The sequence below is a fragment of the Neophocaena asiaeorientalis genome, unplaced genomic scaffold (assembly GCF_003031525.2).
Source record: "Neophocaena asiaeorientalis asiaeorientalis breed wild unplaced genomic scaffold, Neophocaena_asiaeorientalis_V1.1 scaffold438, whole genome shotgun sequence".
In the NCBI taxonomy this organism is placed as follows: Eukaryota; Metazoa; Chordata; class Mammalia; order Artiodactyla; family Phocoenidae; genus Neophocaena; species Neophocaena asiaeorientalis.
The window spans coordinates 1,352,159-1,369,423 of NW_020173491.1; the positions used below are offsets into that span (position 1 = coordinate 1,352,159).

The 17,265-nt window shown below is 46.2% G+C and overlaps 1 protein-coding gene across 1 annotated transcript in view; it reads right to left on the reverse strand.

Annotated features, from left to right (window-relative positions):
- Positions 1-16,386: 16,386 nt before the first annotated feature.
- Positions 16,387-17,265, reverse strand: part of ZNF423 (zinc finger protein 423) — a 267,722-nt gene continuing 266,843 nt past the window's right edge. The window contains exon 7 of the mRNA XM_024747328.1: positions 16,387-17,075. Within this exon, the coding sequence (XP_024603096.1) occupies positions 17,046-17,075 (30 nt within the window). The 3' untranslated portion in view covers positions 16,387-17,045. The remainder of the gene's footprint in view (positions 17,076-17,265) is intronic.

The window sequence follows — 17,265 nt, forward strand, 5'->3', positions numbered from 1 at the left end:
TTCCTATATGCCTATTCTAGAATGTCACTTTGGACCCCAGGCTCCTCCACTGATTTCAGGCTTCAGAACCAGACCACCCAGGACTGAGTTCTGCATCTGCCGCTCACTGTTGCGTGACCTTAGACCAGACACTACACCTGGCTGAGCCTGCCTTCCCGCCTGGTAGGGAGCCCCAAATGAGCTGATGTGTAGAAAGCATGCTGTGTACTGCGTGGTACAGCCAGGGGAACTCCATCACAATGGGAACGAGTCACAGGAGGCGCCCCTGAGCCTTACCAGGGCCGTCCCTGCAGGGCAAGATCAGCCAGTGGAGATGAGGGTGCATATTCTCCCAAACTGGCCTCAGGGACTAGCCCTCCAAAGATGGCAGTCAGAGGGTGGCGCCTTCTGGACAGCAGGACCAGGCTGGGGCAAGGCCAGCTGAAAATTTTCCAGGGACCTGGGCAACACTGCTGACATAAATTGGGGAATGTTGCTTGGTCCGGCCCTGGCTCGTGCTCCCTCTGGTCAGCCCCAGTCCAACTCGCCCTCCCCCATTGTTCTCTTACTGTTCCTCCATGTGCTTCACCACCAAAACCTTCTACCTCAAGAACCAACTTGCCAGGTGAAATCCAATCTGCTCAGTCAACAAATTCTGGGATTGTTATATGCTCACACCAAAGCACAAAGACCTACATATAAAATGTCCATTGCAACATTGTTATAACACAAAGGCTGGAAACAAAGTAAATGCCCAACAACAAGGAACAGGTTCAGTCAGTGATGATCTGTTTATCTAATGGGATCCATCGTGGCCATTATAAAAGAAAACTCTCTGGAGGGATTTCCACTTCCAGCACAGTGGAACAGACATTTTCCCCCACTGTTTCTCATTCTAAGTTCAACTAAAAAGCCTGAACACTTGTGCATTTTTTAAAATATGAAGACTCAGAAAGGTGAAGAAGTGTGGAGAAGTGGCTAAGAACCTCAGGACCCAAGGAACAACATGGCGATGAATTCACTGAGTTTTATTTTTGATACGGGTAGAGTAGGATAATTAAATAGCTAGTTTAGAAATCCCACTAGGGCAGCCGTCCCCAACCTTTTTGGCTCCAGGGACTGGTTTCGTGGAAGACAATTTTTGCACAAACTGGGGTGGGGGGATGGTTTCGGGATGATGCAAGCGTGTTACATTTATTGTGAACTTTATTTCTATTATTATTACGTTGTAACGTATAATGAAATAATTATACAACTCACCATAATGCAGAATCAGTGGGAGCCCTGGGCTTGTTTTCACTTGCCACTCACTGATAGGGTTTTGATATGAGTCTGCAAGCAACTGATTTATTATTATCTCCGTGCAGTCAAACCTCTCTGCTAATGATCATCTGTATTTAGAGCCACTCCCCAGCGCTAGCATCACTGCCTCAGCTCCACCTCAGATCATCAGGCATTAGATTCTCATAAGGGGCACGCAACCTAGATCCCTCATATGCTCAGTTCACAGTAGGGTTCGCGCTCCTATAAGAATCTAATGCCACAGCTGATCTGACAGGAGGTGGAGCTCAGGAGGTAATACGAGCGATGGCGAGCGGCTGTAAATACAGATGAAGCTTCGCTTGCTTCCCCGCTGCTCACCTCCTGCTGTGTGGCCCAGTTCCTAACAGGCCATGGACTGGTACTGGTCCGTGGCTCGGGGGTTGGGGACCCCTGCACTAGGGAATTAAAGACAGAAAGGGAATTTTAAGGGAGTTTGGGAGGCTGTTGTAAACTAATGACCACTCAAGAAAAGAATCCAGTAACCGAACAACAATCTACACTACCTTGAAGGAAGACCAGGCTCATTCAAGTGCCAGGAACATTCCAGCCACAAACCCAGATGGTTAAAACACAGAACAATAGATATGGAGTCTGAATCTTGTTACATGAAGTCAGGGAGTTAATGGTCCTTGAAGAGTAGTATTTCTGCATGTAGCCAAGACAGTAATATAGGTGGAAGGGGAAAGAAACTAGGTGAAAGGGGACATTATATTGAAACCTGACATGAATTACCATATTATAGTATATGTCACCACCATTATGCTAATATACATATGATTTAAATAATGCCATGACAGTCTCGTCTAGACCATATAGAGTCAAAGGAGGAACTAATGAGATAACCTTGACGTCTACCCAAAAATGAGGAAGAAGGTGGTCTTCTCCTCTCTCCACTTTTTCTTTGATTATAAAAAGTAGCCCTCTTTGTGCTTGGGACTGTGCTCCCTTGCCAACCCACTTGTGTCTCTCACAATGTCCTATGCTAATAAACTCACTCTTTATCATTTGGCCTCTCACTGAATTCTTTCTGTGAAGAGACAAAAGAACCTGAGCTTCAGTAAGTCCTGACACCAGGTGAGTGGTTTCAATTAAAAGACAGTAGATTTGAGTCCCCTCCTAAGACAGGGATTGTGGGTTCAAGTCCCAATCTGAGTTTTGGCTGGGTTTGAGTCCCATCTGAGAAAGGAGTGCAATTTCATTTTTGCTTCATATATTCCAGACTTGGAAACACCAATGGGCACAGACAAAAAAAATCCACCCCACAAAGGCCTGACTTCTTTAGCTGAAGAATCAGTAAAGGGGCAGCCTGCCAAGACAGAAAGCTTCTAGACAATAACCATTCTACCCCAGACAAACACCGTAGAAAAAACTGTGGCTCCACCCCCACAGTCTAGGGACCCTAAGGTTCCACCCTCAACAGTCTGTAATGACGTTCCCCAGTGCTCACCACCATGGTGGGGAATCCGAGAAACCAAGTAGGAAGATGGATTTTCAATCTTGCAGTTTGGTAACAAGGCCCTTTTCCCACTCCACTGTGCCAGGGGAGCCTGGACTTCCACTGCCCAGCCAGCAGTAGTGAGACACTTCACTCCTTCCCTGCCCATCAGGGTGGTATCAGAGGAGGCCTAGTGAAGAGGCAGGCCTTGTGCCCCTGCCCAGTAGTAACAAGGCCAACCACCCTTCCGTGGGATCAGTGAGGCCACGACAGGAGCAGTAATGAGGCATTCCTCCCCTTCCCATTCAGAGAGGTATCATTGGAGACCTAGTGGAGGGTCAGAATTCCACCTCCGCCCAGCTGTAATAAGAAAGCTCCCTCCTCGGGTACCAATGGAGGCTGAGTGGGGAACTTGAAATTCCACTCCTGATATTAATGAGGTGTCACCACCACCACCTTCTGCTGCTGGGGCAGTACCAGAGGAAGACAGCTAAAAAAGAAAGTTTAAGTTAAGATCCAGAGTCTCATTACATAGTATACAAAATATGAAAGTTTCAATAAAGAATAAGATGTCTTACCAGGAACTAGGAGGATAGCAAACAGATTGAAAATTGACAATCAATAGAAAATTGAGACGGCAGAGATGTTAGCATTATCTGACAAAGATTTTAAAGCAACCATCATAAAAATGATTTAATGAGCATAAAAATGCTTTAACAAACCTGCTTGAAACAAATGAAAGAAAAAAGTCTCAACAAAGAAATAGAAGATACAAAGAAGAATCAAATGGAAATTTTAGAACTGAGAAATACAGTAAGTGAAATAAAATACCCAATCAACGGGCTCAACAGCAGAAAGGAAGGGACAGGGGGAAAATCAGTGAACCAGAAGGTAGAATAATAGAAATTATTTAATCTGAATAAAAGAGAACAAATAAACTGGGGGGGAAAATGAACAAAGCATTAGGGATCTATGGGACTTTAACAAAAATTCTGTCATCAGAATCCTGAAAAAAGAAGAGAAAAAAAGTAGGGCCAAAAACTATTAATACTTCACTAAAAAAAAATTCCCAAATTTAGCAAAATAAAAGAGTAAAAAAGAAATCAGAAATGAAAAACAGAGAGAACAAACAGAAAACAAAAAATAAAATGGCCAAAGTGAGCCCTAACATGTAAATAATTACATTAAGTGTAAATGGTCTAATACATCAATTATAAGACAGAGATTGGCAGGGTAGATGATCCAGCTACATGCTATCTATAAGAAACTCACTTCAAATATAATGTTATAAGTAGGTTGAAAATAAAGAATGGAAATATATATATATATTAAGCAAACATTAATCAAAAGAACACATAAATGGTTACATTAGATTAGGTAAAGTAGACTTTAAAGCAAAGAAAACTACCAGAAACAAAGAAAGATATTACATAATGCTATAAGGGTTGATCCACTCAGAAGACACAGCAGTTTTAAATATGTATGGACCAAAAAGTAGAGTGTCAAAATATGTGTAGCAAAAACTAATTGAATTGAAATTTTAAAAACAGACACATCCACAATTATATTTGGATATTTCAATAGCCTTCTCTCAACAACTGATAGAGCAACTAGACAGAAAATCAGCAAAAATATAGAACTCAACAACACCATCAACCAACACGATCTAATAGACATTTATAAAACACCCTACTCAATGACAACAGAATACACATTCTTTTATATTCCCATGGAATTTATACCATGATAGACCATGTTATGGGCCATAAAAAGAACTCAACAAATTTAAAAGAACTTAAATCACAGAGTGTGTTCTCCAACCTCAATGGAATCACACTGGAAATCAGTAACAGAAAAATCACCAAACACTTGGAAATTAAACAACACTTCTAAGTAATCCATGGGTCAAAGAGAAAAATCTCAAGAGAAATTTTTAAAAATACACTGAGTGGAATGAAAATGAAAATACAACATATCAAATATTTTGGGACACAGCCAAAGCAGTACTGAGAAGGAAATTTATACCACTAAATGTGTATATTTAGTCTCAGACCAATCATCTAAGCTTCCACCTCAACAACCTAGAAAAACAAGAGCAAGATAAATCCAAAGCAAGCAGAAGAAAGAATAATAAAGAGCAGAAGTGAATGAAATAGAAAATACATAAAATAACAGAAAAAATAATGAGACAAAGAATAGGATCTTGGGGAGAAATATCAGTAAAATTGATGAACCTCTAATAAGACTGAAAAAGAAGAAAAGAAGACACAGCATACCAAGATCCAGAATATAATAGGGGCTATCACTACAGACCCTGCAGACATCAAAAGCACAATAAGTAAATACTAATTTCACAAATTAGATGAAATAAACAAATCCTTTAAAAACACAGACTACCACAACTCACCCAGCATGAAGCAGATCATTTGAATAGCCATATATATAGCTTATAACTATTTAGGAAATTGAATTTGTGATAGAAAAACTCCACCCCAATCCCGAAAAGAATGAGATCTCCGTGTGCTAACATGGGGAGAAAGGAACAGTGTATTGATAAAGGAATGAAAAGTGAGTTACGGAACAATGTGCCCAATAACATATTTTTGTGAAAGAAAGGATAGAGATATACACAAACGTATGCTTTCATGTGCACAGACTATCTCTGGAGGAATGAGGCTGGAAAAAAGGAGTGTGTGTAGGAGGAATGGTTGATGTTTTTATTTTGTTTATTTTTATTTTATATACATCTGAATGCTTTAAACTGTTTTTCTATTATTATTTCATAACTTTTTAAGTTGAATATTTTGTTTTAAGCATCCACAGGCCTTCTCTGGCTAGAGTCCAGCCTTACAGACAGATCACCTGTTTTCACATCTCGGCTTTACCACTCACTAGCTATTATAGCCGAGCCCCAGTTTCCCTTGCTGTAAAACGAGAATGAGAAGTAACTGTCTGGGAACGTCAGGACTCTGAATTCAGCAAACAGCACCTTTGTGCCTTGCCTTGTGCTGGGTGTTGTGAGTCAGGGCAAACCCAGCAAGTGCCTGAGGGGAGGTCAGGTGGCGGCGCTGGAGTTAAGCCCTGAAGGAGCTGTAGTACTGCTCAGGCCCAGGAGAGGGAAGAATGCTATTACAGAGATGCCAGAAAGCAGCACAAACCCATGGTGCCTGGGGACAGGGAAGCCAGGGTACAGGGCAGAGCCAGGAGCCCTCAGGCTGCCGGAGCAGGAAGTTCACATGCCAGGGGCAAATCAGAGCTCTACTTTGTTAAAAAGACAGAAGAACCAAGATATTTTCCTCCTCATATTCTCAGAGCTGATTTTCTTCCCTGCTTTCTATGGGACACTAAAAACCATCAGCTAATAAAACTGTCCCCCAGGTGTTTGACATGCCACCAAAGTGTTGCCAAATGCAGCATGTCCTCAGATCCTCTCTGCGGTCCAGGGTGCAGGCATCCTTGTCCCCATTTACAGATTCAGAAGCCATCCCTGTGCCCTGTCCCGGGTCCCAGGCCTCCCAAGAAAGCCCCATAAACATAGGAAGTTCTAAAGCCAAGATCAGCTTGGAGAGTTTCGGATTCAACACTCTCACTTCACAGATGAGGAAACTGAGACCCAGAGTAGGGAAGGGACTTGCCCCAAGTCACACAGGGCACTCCAACAGAGAAGAGTGTGGACTCCCACCCAGCCTGGTGCTTGTTGCTCTGCAGGAGATACACACGGCAAGGCCCCAATCCATGTCTGCTATTGTGATGCAGGGATTACCATCCCAGAACTCTGAAATCCCCTCTATTTCTGGGGTTATCTATTACAAATCAGTAGCAGCAGCATCCCTAAGAAGTTCAAGGATAGAAACTGGTTTCCATATGGCTTCTCTCCTTCTGGGAGAGCCTTCTTGGTGGCCTGGAGCCCCAGCCTGTCTGCAGGAGTGGGATGACCACCTGGTCTATGGGTGTACCTTACAGGTGGCAGCAGGAACTGTGCTAATAAATGCCTGCTATGTCATCTCATTAAATTCTCACCACTCCAAGAGAGCTTGATTTTTTATCCCCATTTTACAGATGAGGAAACTGAGGCATAGAGAGCCCGAGGATCCAGCTCTACTGATAGAAAGTAAAACAGACAAATCCCTCTCACGAGAAGAGAAGCGGGGGGATGGGGGGGTGTGGGAGGGTGGGTCCGGTGGGCGCTCCCACTTCCGCCTCCAGCCCACAACTTGGGGGAGGGTCTAGCTTCCCTCAGCCTCCACTGGGTTTCCTCAGCTCCTCTGCTCAGTCTCTCTGTGATTCAAAATGGGGTGAGTCACAGGCCCCCTCTCTTTCATTTGGTGCCCAAAATTCCAGCCCCTATAGCGTTCTCTCACATGCTCTCAAGAGACGTCTAACTGGTGGCCCCATGGCCAAACATAGCCCTCAGAAGTGTTTTCCTTAGCACACGTGTTTTTTGTTTTGGGTTTTGGGTTTTTATTTTAAATTAAACTCTGAAGTAATTACCAGGACTAAAAAATTGGAACTTTTCACAATAAAATCTGGATTTCCTCCTCTTGAAAAATTGGAAGATCTGGCCACCTGGGTCTACGTTCTCACAGGGCAGCAAGGAGCTGGACCTCTTTGAGATGGGCATTTACTGCCCGCCACCACATCCAGCCCCCTTTCCCTCAGCCCCCTTCACTCATTCAGCTGGCCTGCCTGCCCTGAGTCTGTGGCTCCTGATATGGGCTCTTAGGCACTCATTCAACAAATATGTATAGATCATTTACTGGAGGCAAATAGTGATTTCACAGGGAGAGGAGGAAGGGAACTCTTCACCCCAGCTGATCCTGTCAGAATCTCCAGGGGCGGTGAGGGTAGCTAATGGGCAAATGCACTTTGAAAAACAATCATCAGTATTGTGACCTAATTTTATATTTGGAAAAATTTTAAAACCTACTACAATTATGCTAGTAGTAATAATAGTGGAACAGCTACTGTGTTCAGCACTTTTCATCCATTCATTTATTCAACAACTGTTCATTTATTCTACATATTTATTGAGCATCTACTATGTTCTGGCACTGTTCTAGGTGCTGGGGATACAGCAGAGACAAAAAGGCAAAGCTCTGCCCTATTTTTTTTTCTTTTCCTTTATAGTTTATTGCCGGATACTAAATATAGTTCCCTGTGCTATACAATAGGACCTTGTTGTTTATCCATTCCATATATACTAGTTTTAATCTGCTAGTCCCAAACTCCTAATCCAATCCTCCCATGCCCCACCTCCCCCTTGGCAACCACAAGTCTGTTCCCTATGTTTGTGAGTCTGTTTCTGTTCCATAGATAAGTTCATTTGTGTCATATTTTAGATTCCACATATAAGTGATATCATATGGTATTTGTCTTTCTCTTTCTGACTTTCTTCCCTTAGTATGATAATCTCTAGGTCCACCCATGTAGCTATAAATGGCATTATTTCATTTTTTTATGGCTCAAAACTCTGCGCTCTTGGAGTTGACGTTATCCTAGGATACTTATTCCCTCCCCACAGCAGCCTGATGGAGGCAAGGGTAGCACAAACTCCATACACATATGGGGAAACCCAGGTCCAGGGGGGTTGAATGGTTTGGCCAAAATCACTGACCACAGCTCCAGCAGCCCCCAGGCCCTGCCTCTAAGCCCCATAGTCCAGGTAGAAGACTGTGGGTGCCCCCCCAGCCCCAGCCCCAAGGGAAGCCCAGCAGGGTCTCTGGTGGTGTGGCCTCTGGGTGTGGAGCTTGAGAGCCAGAGGGCAGAGGATTTGGAAGGTGGTACAGGCTGTGCTCAGAGTTCTGGAACCCGCCATCCTGGGAATCCCTCAAGTGTGGGAGGCCAGAGGCAGACAGGATTAAGCTGGCACCTGCAGGTCCTGTGGCTCAGAAAGGAGCCCGAAAACTGGGGGGATGGTTATCTGCTGGAGACCCTCTCTAGGCCTCCCGAGAAACCCCAGGCCCTAATACTGGGCAGCTGGTCCTGCCTCCCAGGGACCTTGACCCAGGCTGGGCTGGCCTCTCGGAGGTTACATTGCTCCTTCCCTGCAGCATCTGTTTCCCAAGGTCGTGGGCGGGGTGGACTGAGGAGCAGTAGGGGACCGGCACGGGAGTGACAGGTCCTTTGCAAGGACCTCTCTGTTTTCAGTTCTTTCTGGGACTGGGGCTGGGTAGGGCCCGTGACTGGGCTTGGCGTTAAACTAGGAGCGGCCAGGGCAGGTGTAAATTATGCATAGCTATTTCTGGAAACTTATCAGATTTCTCAAGAGAGAGAAATTAATTTGCCTGTTTGGGCAAATAACACCAATTTTTTTCCCCTGCTTAAGGTCATTTTGTTAAAATAAAATTGATTAACGTTCTCTTTAAAGTTTAAGTAGAAACTGCTCAAACATATTTTTATGCACAGAAGCACGGTTTGCGCGCTTCAGTAATTAATAACTCCACAAATAAGTTCACACCGCGCAGCTCGCCCGAGCTCAGCCAGCGGCTCTCGCTGGGCGCCGGGTGGGCGGGGCCGGAGCTGAGTCAGGCCAATCAGAGCTCAGGGGAGGGAGGGGGCGGGCCGAGCCGCTGTCTCCGCCACTCAGGTCAGAGGCTGGGCTGCCGCCGACCCCAGGCTTTCCAGGACCACCCAAGTCCTGGCTCCCACCCGGCCATGAGGTCTCTCCAGGTAAAGGCCGACCCTGGAGGACCAACACCTGGAATCAGCCCTAGTGATGCGAGCATCAGGAGCCACCATTTCCAATTTGCTCTGCTCAAAAGTGCTTCTGGGGGCACTGAGAAAAGGGCTCTGGAGCTAGACTGCCTGAGTTAAAATTGGAGGGTGAGCAAGATAGCCTCTCTCTCTGCCTTGGTTTCTTCGTCTGTAAGAAGGGGATAACAGTACCCACCCGATAATGTTGTTGTGTGGATTGAAAGAGTTAATACCTGTATGGTGCTCGGAATAATGCCAGGTGCATAGTGAATGCTCAGATATTGTTGTTTAACATCATAATTTTTAATCTCATTTCAACTTCACAACAACTTCATGAGATAAGCAGTATTTATTATTCTTCCTATTTTACTTATGAAAACACAGGTGCACAGAGAAGTTAAGTGCCTTGCTTGACTCCACAGCTTTTAAGCTACAAGGTGTCTTCATATACATGCTTATCTTCCCCTGGACCTTCTTAATTGTCATTTATTCACTTTCTACTCAATTTCTGTATACATTCAGTAAATATTTATCTGCTGAAGACACTGTGCAGAGGTGCTGGATATAACCAGATTTGCTAAGAGTCAGGCTCTGCCCTTGAAGAGATTATAGTCAGGGATTGGTGGAGAGGCAGTGAAGACGGTCTGTGGTGATAGTCATTAGTGCAATTAGCCAAACCTTGCCAGTTTTTAGTTATTCCAGGCGCATGGCAGAATTGCACTTCCTGGCACCTCATCATGGGGTGGGGCCATGTGACAATTGCTGGCCAATGAGTTGTGAGTTAAAGTGCTGTGTGTGTGTGTAAGTGTGTGACTCCCAGGCAAGAGCATTAAAATTGCCAGCGTGAGACCCTCCCAAGTTCGCTATTTCTCTCTGGCTTGGTACTGACCACATTTATGGTAGTCTGCTCTCTAAGCCTGACTTCCCAAATGACTACAATGAAGGATGACCATGTAATATGAGTGAGAAATAAATCATTATTGTGTTAAGCCACTACAACTTGGGGACTTTTTGTTACTGCACCATAACCTAACCTATCCTGACTGATACACAGTCCCAGAGACAGACGGTTATAAAAGTGTACAGCTGTCCAGTAACAGACTTATATGCCAACTATTATCAGAGTTGTTATTATCAGAGCATTTTTCCTGTGCAGGTCAGAGTAGGTTGCTTGGAGGATGAACAAGGCCATGACTAGGGTGAAATGAGTGAAACCCTTGCCTTGGGCACAAATTTTAAGTGAATGGCAAAAACTCAGAATAATGCTTTAATGCAGTGGGGGGGTTTTTTGGTGTTTTGGTTTTTTAAAATTTATTTTTGGCTGCGTTGGGTCTTCATTGCTGCCCGCGGGTTTTTCTCTAGTTGTGGCAAGCAGGGGCTACTCTTCATTGCGGTGCATGGGCTTCTCATTGCGGTGGCTTCTCTTGTTGCGGAGCACGGGGTCTAGGCACGCGGGTCTCAGTAGTTGTGGCTCACAGGCTCTAGAGTGCAGGCTCAGTAGTTGTGGCGCACAGGCTTAGTTACTCCGCGGCACGTGGGATCTTCCCAGACCAGAGCTTGAACCCGTGTCCCCTGCATTGGCAGGCGGATTCTTAACCACTGCACCACCAGGGAAGCCCTGTTTTTTGTTTGTTTGTTTGTTTTTAGAAACTTGCTTAATTTCTGTTTTGTTAATTTATTATTTACTTATTTATTTTTGGCTGCGTTGGGTCTTAGTTGTTGCAGCAGGGATCTTTCATTGCGGTGCATGGGCTTCTCTCTAGTTGGGGCATGCAGGCTCCAGAGCGCATGGGCTCTGTAGCTGCAGCATGCAGGCTCTCTAGTTGTGGCACGGGCTCAGTAGTTGCAGCGTATGGGCTTAGTTGCCCTGCAGCTTGTGGGATCTTAGTTCCCCGACCAGGGATCAAACCCGTGTCCCCTGCATTTGAAGGCAGATTCTTAACCACTGGACCACCAGGGAAGTCCCTAATGCAATGATTTTTAAAAAATCAAAATTAATGCAAAAAGTTCACAATGAACAAAGTAGCAAAAATTTTAATAATGACAGGATCCAATGCTACATTTGCACAGTTCTGCCTCATTGCCTCACCCTAATCCCAGCCCTGTTCCAATAAAGCTTTTTTGAAAACAGGTTGCCAGCCTGCTGGCTATAGTTTGCCAATTTGATTTTTTTTTTTAAATATTGTGTTGAATATTGTTTATCTTGATTACTGAGCTTTTTGGTTCCCCCTTAGATTTTGTACCCAAGGGGAGTGCTTCACTCACCTCACCCAGGTCTTGGCCCTGAAAATTAGACACCTGAACTGAGTTTAAAAGTAGAAGCTAACCAGGTAAAAAAGAAGGGAAGGGCATTTTAGGAAAAGGAGCATCATGGGTGAAGGCATGGAAGAAGGACACAGCCAGGGGTGTACATGGCAAACTACACCCTACTTGGTACTTCTGGAGAGAGGCCAGGCAAGGCAAAGTTGTAAATGTTTGGCTTTTGCTAATTGGTGGGTTTTCTCCCTTTCTTAGAAATTGAGGGTGCCATCCATCTTTGCTCACTCTCGGGGCAAGCCTGAGTAAACCAAAATCAACTGTAAATTGTAAAAATAGTGGCCCTGTGAACTTGCTAACAAGCATTTGGGTGATCAGTCCTTTGCAGGTGCCTCTCTCTTCTCCAAAGGCTAGGTCCAACCCATCAAGACTAAGGTGGACCACCTCGGTTTGTTCATTTCCTAAGCTGTGGTCATAGAGGGTACCTAATAAGTACCAGCAGGTTTTGCCTTGGGAGGAGAGAGAGGAGCCTCTCAGTTCTGTGGCAGATTAGTTATATTAATGACCCCTATTCTCCATCCCTCCCTGAATCCAGCCCTTTGTGCTGGAATCTTGCAGCTCTTCCCATCAGCAGGTGGGGTATATTCCCCTTCCCTTGAGTCTAAGTTTGGGCGTGTGAGTAAACATGATTCACAAGTGGAAGCTTGGAAGTGCTCGCACAATTGGACTTGCTCTGCCCTTGCCCTTGGCCAATGCCATGAGAAGAACATGCTCAGACCGCCCTGCCCGAGGATGAAACATGGAGAGCGGGGCTGAGGTAGCTCAGTCGTCTCAGCAAGGCCATCCCACAGTCACCCACAGCTAGACACCCAGATCAGATTAGCCAAGCTAAGCCAAGGCCAGCCCAGATCAGCCCAGCCCCATGCACTTATGAGCCAAATAGATATTGATTATAGTATGTCACTGAAGTAGATCTCTTAGCCTTCAGATATTTTTACCCATCCCATACCCTTTCCTTGAAACTTCTAAATTTGCTCTTACTTGGAAGCCATCTATGTATGTATTCCATTTGTTTTAGTTAAGCATTGATTCAACTATAACAGAAAAACCCAAATAATAATGGCTTGAACAAGAGAGAAGTTTATTTCTCTCTCAAGATCACGAAGTCTTTTGGGAAGCAGGACAGAGCTAGTACACATTTGGCACTGTTGGAGATCCAGATTCCTTCTATGTTGTTGCTCAACCCATGTATGGCTTCCATTTCCACTTCACCTCATGATTCAAAATAGCTTCTGGAGCTCCAGCTATTGCATCTACATTCCAGTCATCAAGAAGAGTAGTGGATGAGCTCATTTCTTCTCTTTAAGGATAATTCTTAGAATTTACACATACCGCCTTATTTATATCCCATTGTCAGAACCAATATGACCACCAGTAGTAATATGGCCACGCCCATCTTCTAGGACAGATAGGGTATATTATCTGACCCTTCTCCTCTCCAAGGTAATGTGTGCTCAGATAAAAATCAGAGTTAACTGACTAAGGAAACGAAGGAGAGCCAGCAGTCTTTCCTACGTAGTATGTCATTTTATTCATACTAATAATAATTATTTTTCAATCAATTTGCCCTACAACAAATAGAAGATGGCCACAGAGGGGAGTCAGACACCCAAGGCTAGAAGGCAGGACACCCAAATTATAGTCTCAATTCTATGCTGAATCGTGTGACCTTGGACAAGATTCTGAATTTCTGCGGGCTTGTTTTAATCCATCTAAAATCGAAACCTAGTACAACCAGAGATCCCTAAGGATACTTCCAGCTCGTTTCCGGCTTGGGGCTTTTGTGTTCCCTGCACTTTTCCCACCGCTCTTGGACTGCAGAGTTCCTTTCGATCTTCTGGCCGGAACACAAGTCACATCCTCAGCGAGGCCGTCCTCGACGTGCCCCTGCCTCTAAGGTGGGTCCCGCATGCATCTTGCACAGTCTGGCCCTTTCCCATCACAGCACTTGTGACCGTGCGCTGCTGGATGTTTAGTGGCGTGCTTGTTTGTTAGCTGGCTGTCACGTGACTGTGAGCTTCCCATCACCCATCCATCCCTATATCCCTAGCACCTTGCGCAGTGCCTGGCACAATATCTGCCAGATGGATGAATGAATGGATCAAAGTCTTGGTCCTATTAACTGGACACCTGTAGGTGCAGGCCCCAGCCCTAAGAATGCATGCTTTAGAAGGGAATAAAAAAGCAGGTGGAAAGTTAAATATTAAACATACTATGAGTTTAGGAGGACGATTCTCTATCGCTAGGGCAACTCGAGAAGGTTCTTCCTATGGCAGCTTCTCTACTGAGACCAAAACCCCTATCCACCTGCTTCCAGAAGCTCTAGGCAGGAAGCCAATGACAGGGATCTGTGGCCCAGGGGACCTGGTCCATTTCTCAGCCTGGGCTAAATTTCTCCAGCCCACAGAGCCACTAGAAACTGGTGATTTGTACATGCAAACCCAGTACCAATGAAGTCAGGCCTCCAGTCACCTCACCCACTTCCCACTGCTGAACCCTGCTCCAGTATCCAAGCTCCTTGTGGCTGATTCCATCACACCCTCTGCTGAAAGGGGCCACGCCTATGTGGGATGCCTGGCTTCATCGTCCTCCTAACAATAACCGTGCCACTTCCGGGTCTTTCTCTGTACTCAGCCCTTCCTTTCCTGTAGGCATCCTTTTCTAGAAGCCTCCCAGGGACCCTCTGAGATCCTGCAGAACTGAGAGATAAAGTGGCTCATTCCAGTTCCAAACCGTTTGACTAGAAGTGGGGGGCCCCCAAAGCACAGGTTTATAGCCCTGCACTACCCCCCAACCCAGTACTCCCTGACGGTGACAAATACCGGTCCCAGTAAGGGTCGCCATGTACCCCCTACAAGCCCCCTCCCTGCACAGAGTCACGAGGGGCTCTCAGCTAAAGCAGCAGGGGCACAGCCAGCCCGAGAACAATGGGGCAGGGGTGAGGGGGGAGTCGGTGGGGTTCCCCGGCTGCCTTGTCGTTGCCATAAACCTCATTACCTCGCGGTCCCCTAGGCTGCCTCTCTCCTTACCCAAGGCATCCGCCGGCTTCGCTGCTGATTCCCACATGGCGAGAAAAGCTCTTAAACCCCCCGCTGTATTTTTAATGGGGGCAGTGACTAATTTAGCCCTACGCCACCAACTGTCAAATCAAATCTTCTATTGGTACTTACTGAGGACTCACCTGGGTTCCATGGGGTTCGGGATAAATCGGGCCTGGAGAGGGCCCAGAGACGGTGATCTGGGAAGCCCCCGGGACATGCTGGTCCTGCCCACAGTCACTGCATCTTCTGAAAGACAGGCTTGGCTGTGGACTCAGGGAAGCCTACCCCAGCCCCAGCCTGTGGCCGGCCACACTTTGGGGAGCACTGATGCCTACCCTGAGGTCTTCCCCTAAAATGGCCAAGTCTCTAGAGGACTAAAAACTGGAGTTCACCACCTTTGGCTTCCAGGAGGTAGGAGCCCGCAAATCAAAGAGCAACCGTTTCATTGTGTCCAGCGGTGGCAGGAGTCCGCTCTGAGATTCGCAGGCATAAAATACCTTTAGAAAAAGCAACAGCCCCACCCATGTCAGAACATTACATGTGGTGGCAGCAAGGGGAACTCTTACAGAAGCCCCTTGATATGGGAGTCAGAAGATGCTGGGGATAATTGCTCCAAATTCCACGCCATGACTTAGTATTACATTATAATTAGGTGCAATCTGTCTGCCTGTTTCATTTCCGCTCTACAGAGGGTAATAACCGATTTTCCTGCCCCTTGTGAAAAGTTAACAAGGAAGGGCTTCCCCGTGCAGGTTCTGAAGCCCTGGCCTCTGGTTGGCAAGTTGGCTGAGTACCAGCACGATGGAGGCATGGGAGGACGGGCATGTGGGAGGCTAAGTCTGCTGGGTCGGTCCTGGGGCGCCAGCAGGACCGAGAGGAGGTGAGGCAAGCAAGGCACCTAAGGGTGCAAAGTGTCAGGAAATGTCCATTCTCGGGGCCCCTGAGAGCGGGCCCCCCCCCCCGAGATTTTGCATCCTAGGCACCTCGCTTGCCCAGTAGAGTCCTGGCTGCAGCCACTGGTCTCAGTGCTTCCTCATCCCACTGATTTCTGTGATGGGGAGACTGCTGCTCCTACCTGGCTCACTCTGCAGCCCTCAGCTCTGGAGCTCATGGGGCTGGGCAGCCCTCCCTAACTCCTGTCCAATCCCCATGCCTTGGCCACAACTAGAATCCAGGTCCTACCTGGGGTCCTGGCAAGATAAGGGTTAACCACGTGACCGGCTTCATCCAGCAGCCAGGAAAGCCACACCCGAGGGGGAGAGACGACGTGGATGAACGTGAGCCACCCTATCAACCTATCCCGTGGCCTCAGTGCAGTCGCTCGCTTATCCTTGGGCCTCAGCTTCTCCATCCATAAGTGAGAAGATCAGAGTATTTAAAGGTTCTTCCCACTCTGACTTCCACGCCTCGTGCCAGCTCATCCAGTCTTGTGTGCATTAGATGACTAGGCTTCTTCCTACCCGAGGGGAGCTGGGCCCATTGTGTGCAGGTCCCCACTAGCACGTGTGATCCACAGGAACTCACGCAGGGACACACCCCGCAGGTGACGACAGCCCTCACACAGCCCTGGGCCGGGGAGGAGAGAACCAAGCAGCCGGATGCTAATCGCATGGATTCCCTTTATTGAACTGTACTAGTTACTGCAGTCAGATTAAGTCACATTTAAAAGCAGACCATCCAGTTGCACTGAAACCGATTATATTCATTACAGAGTTTTAATCACTGTCCGGTGAACTGGCAAATCCAATCAAAGCATTAGTCTTTAATTAAAAAATGAAAAGGAAATATTCAGACAATAGCCAAGCAATCACATCACGATGCACAATTACCTAGGATTGCAATTAAAAAGTAGTTAACCGAAAGGGGGGAAAGAAAAACAAAGAAAAAAGAAGAAGCAAAGCAAAAAAATCACACTAATTCTTCTTTTTAAAAACTATCAATATAATACATGAAGGAACAAAGGACAATAGCCTCAAAAAGCGGGTTTCTCTAACTCTAGAAATGTAGTCTGCGGCGGAAACTCTAAAAGCACACTAGCTGTAGCAGGACAATAAAAAATACTGAGCATGGAATACTTTTAATCTCTGCCATTAATATTCATTTCCAGCTGCTTATAATAGCAGCGCCTCATGGCCAAATCATTAGAGTTTTACATCTGGGTTGCAAATGACACTTTGATTGGATGTAATGTTCAAATGGCCCTCCCCACGGCGTCTCCGGCAAGCCTTCTGCGGAGAGGTGTCCTGTCGAGCGGTCCCTCACTGTGCGTGCTGGCTCATCGTGTGGTTCTGCAAAGGCGAAGAAAAGGGACACGCATGAGGGCAGAAGAATGGAGAGCGTGCCTGTCCCCTCCCACTCAGTGCATTTACGCCGAGAGCCGCAGAAAAGCATCTCGTTTATTACAAAACAAAATGCAACAAGGAAAAAGTGCTCCGGGGACGCAGCTGCCAAGACGCCACGTTGATTTGGGGCTTGGGG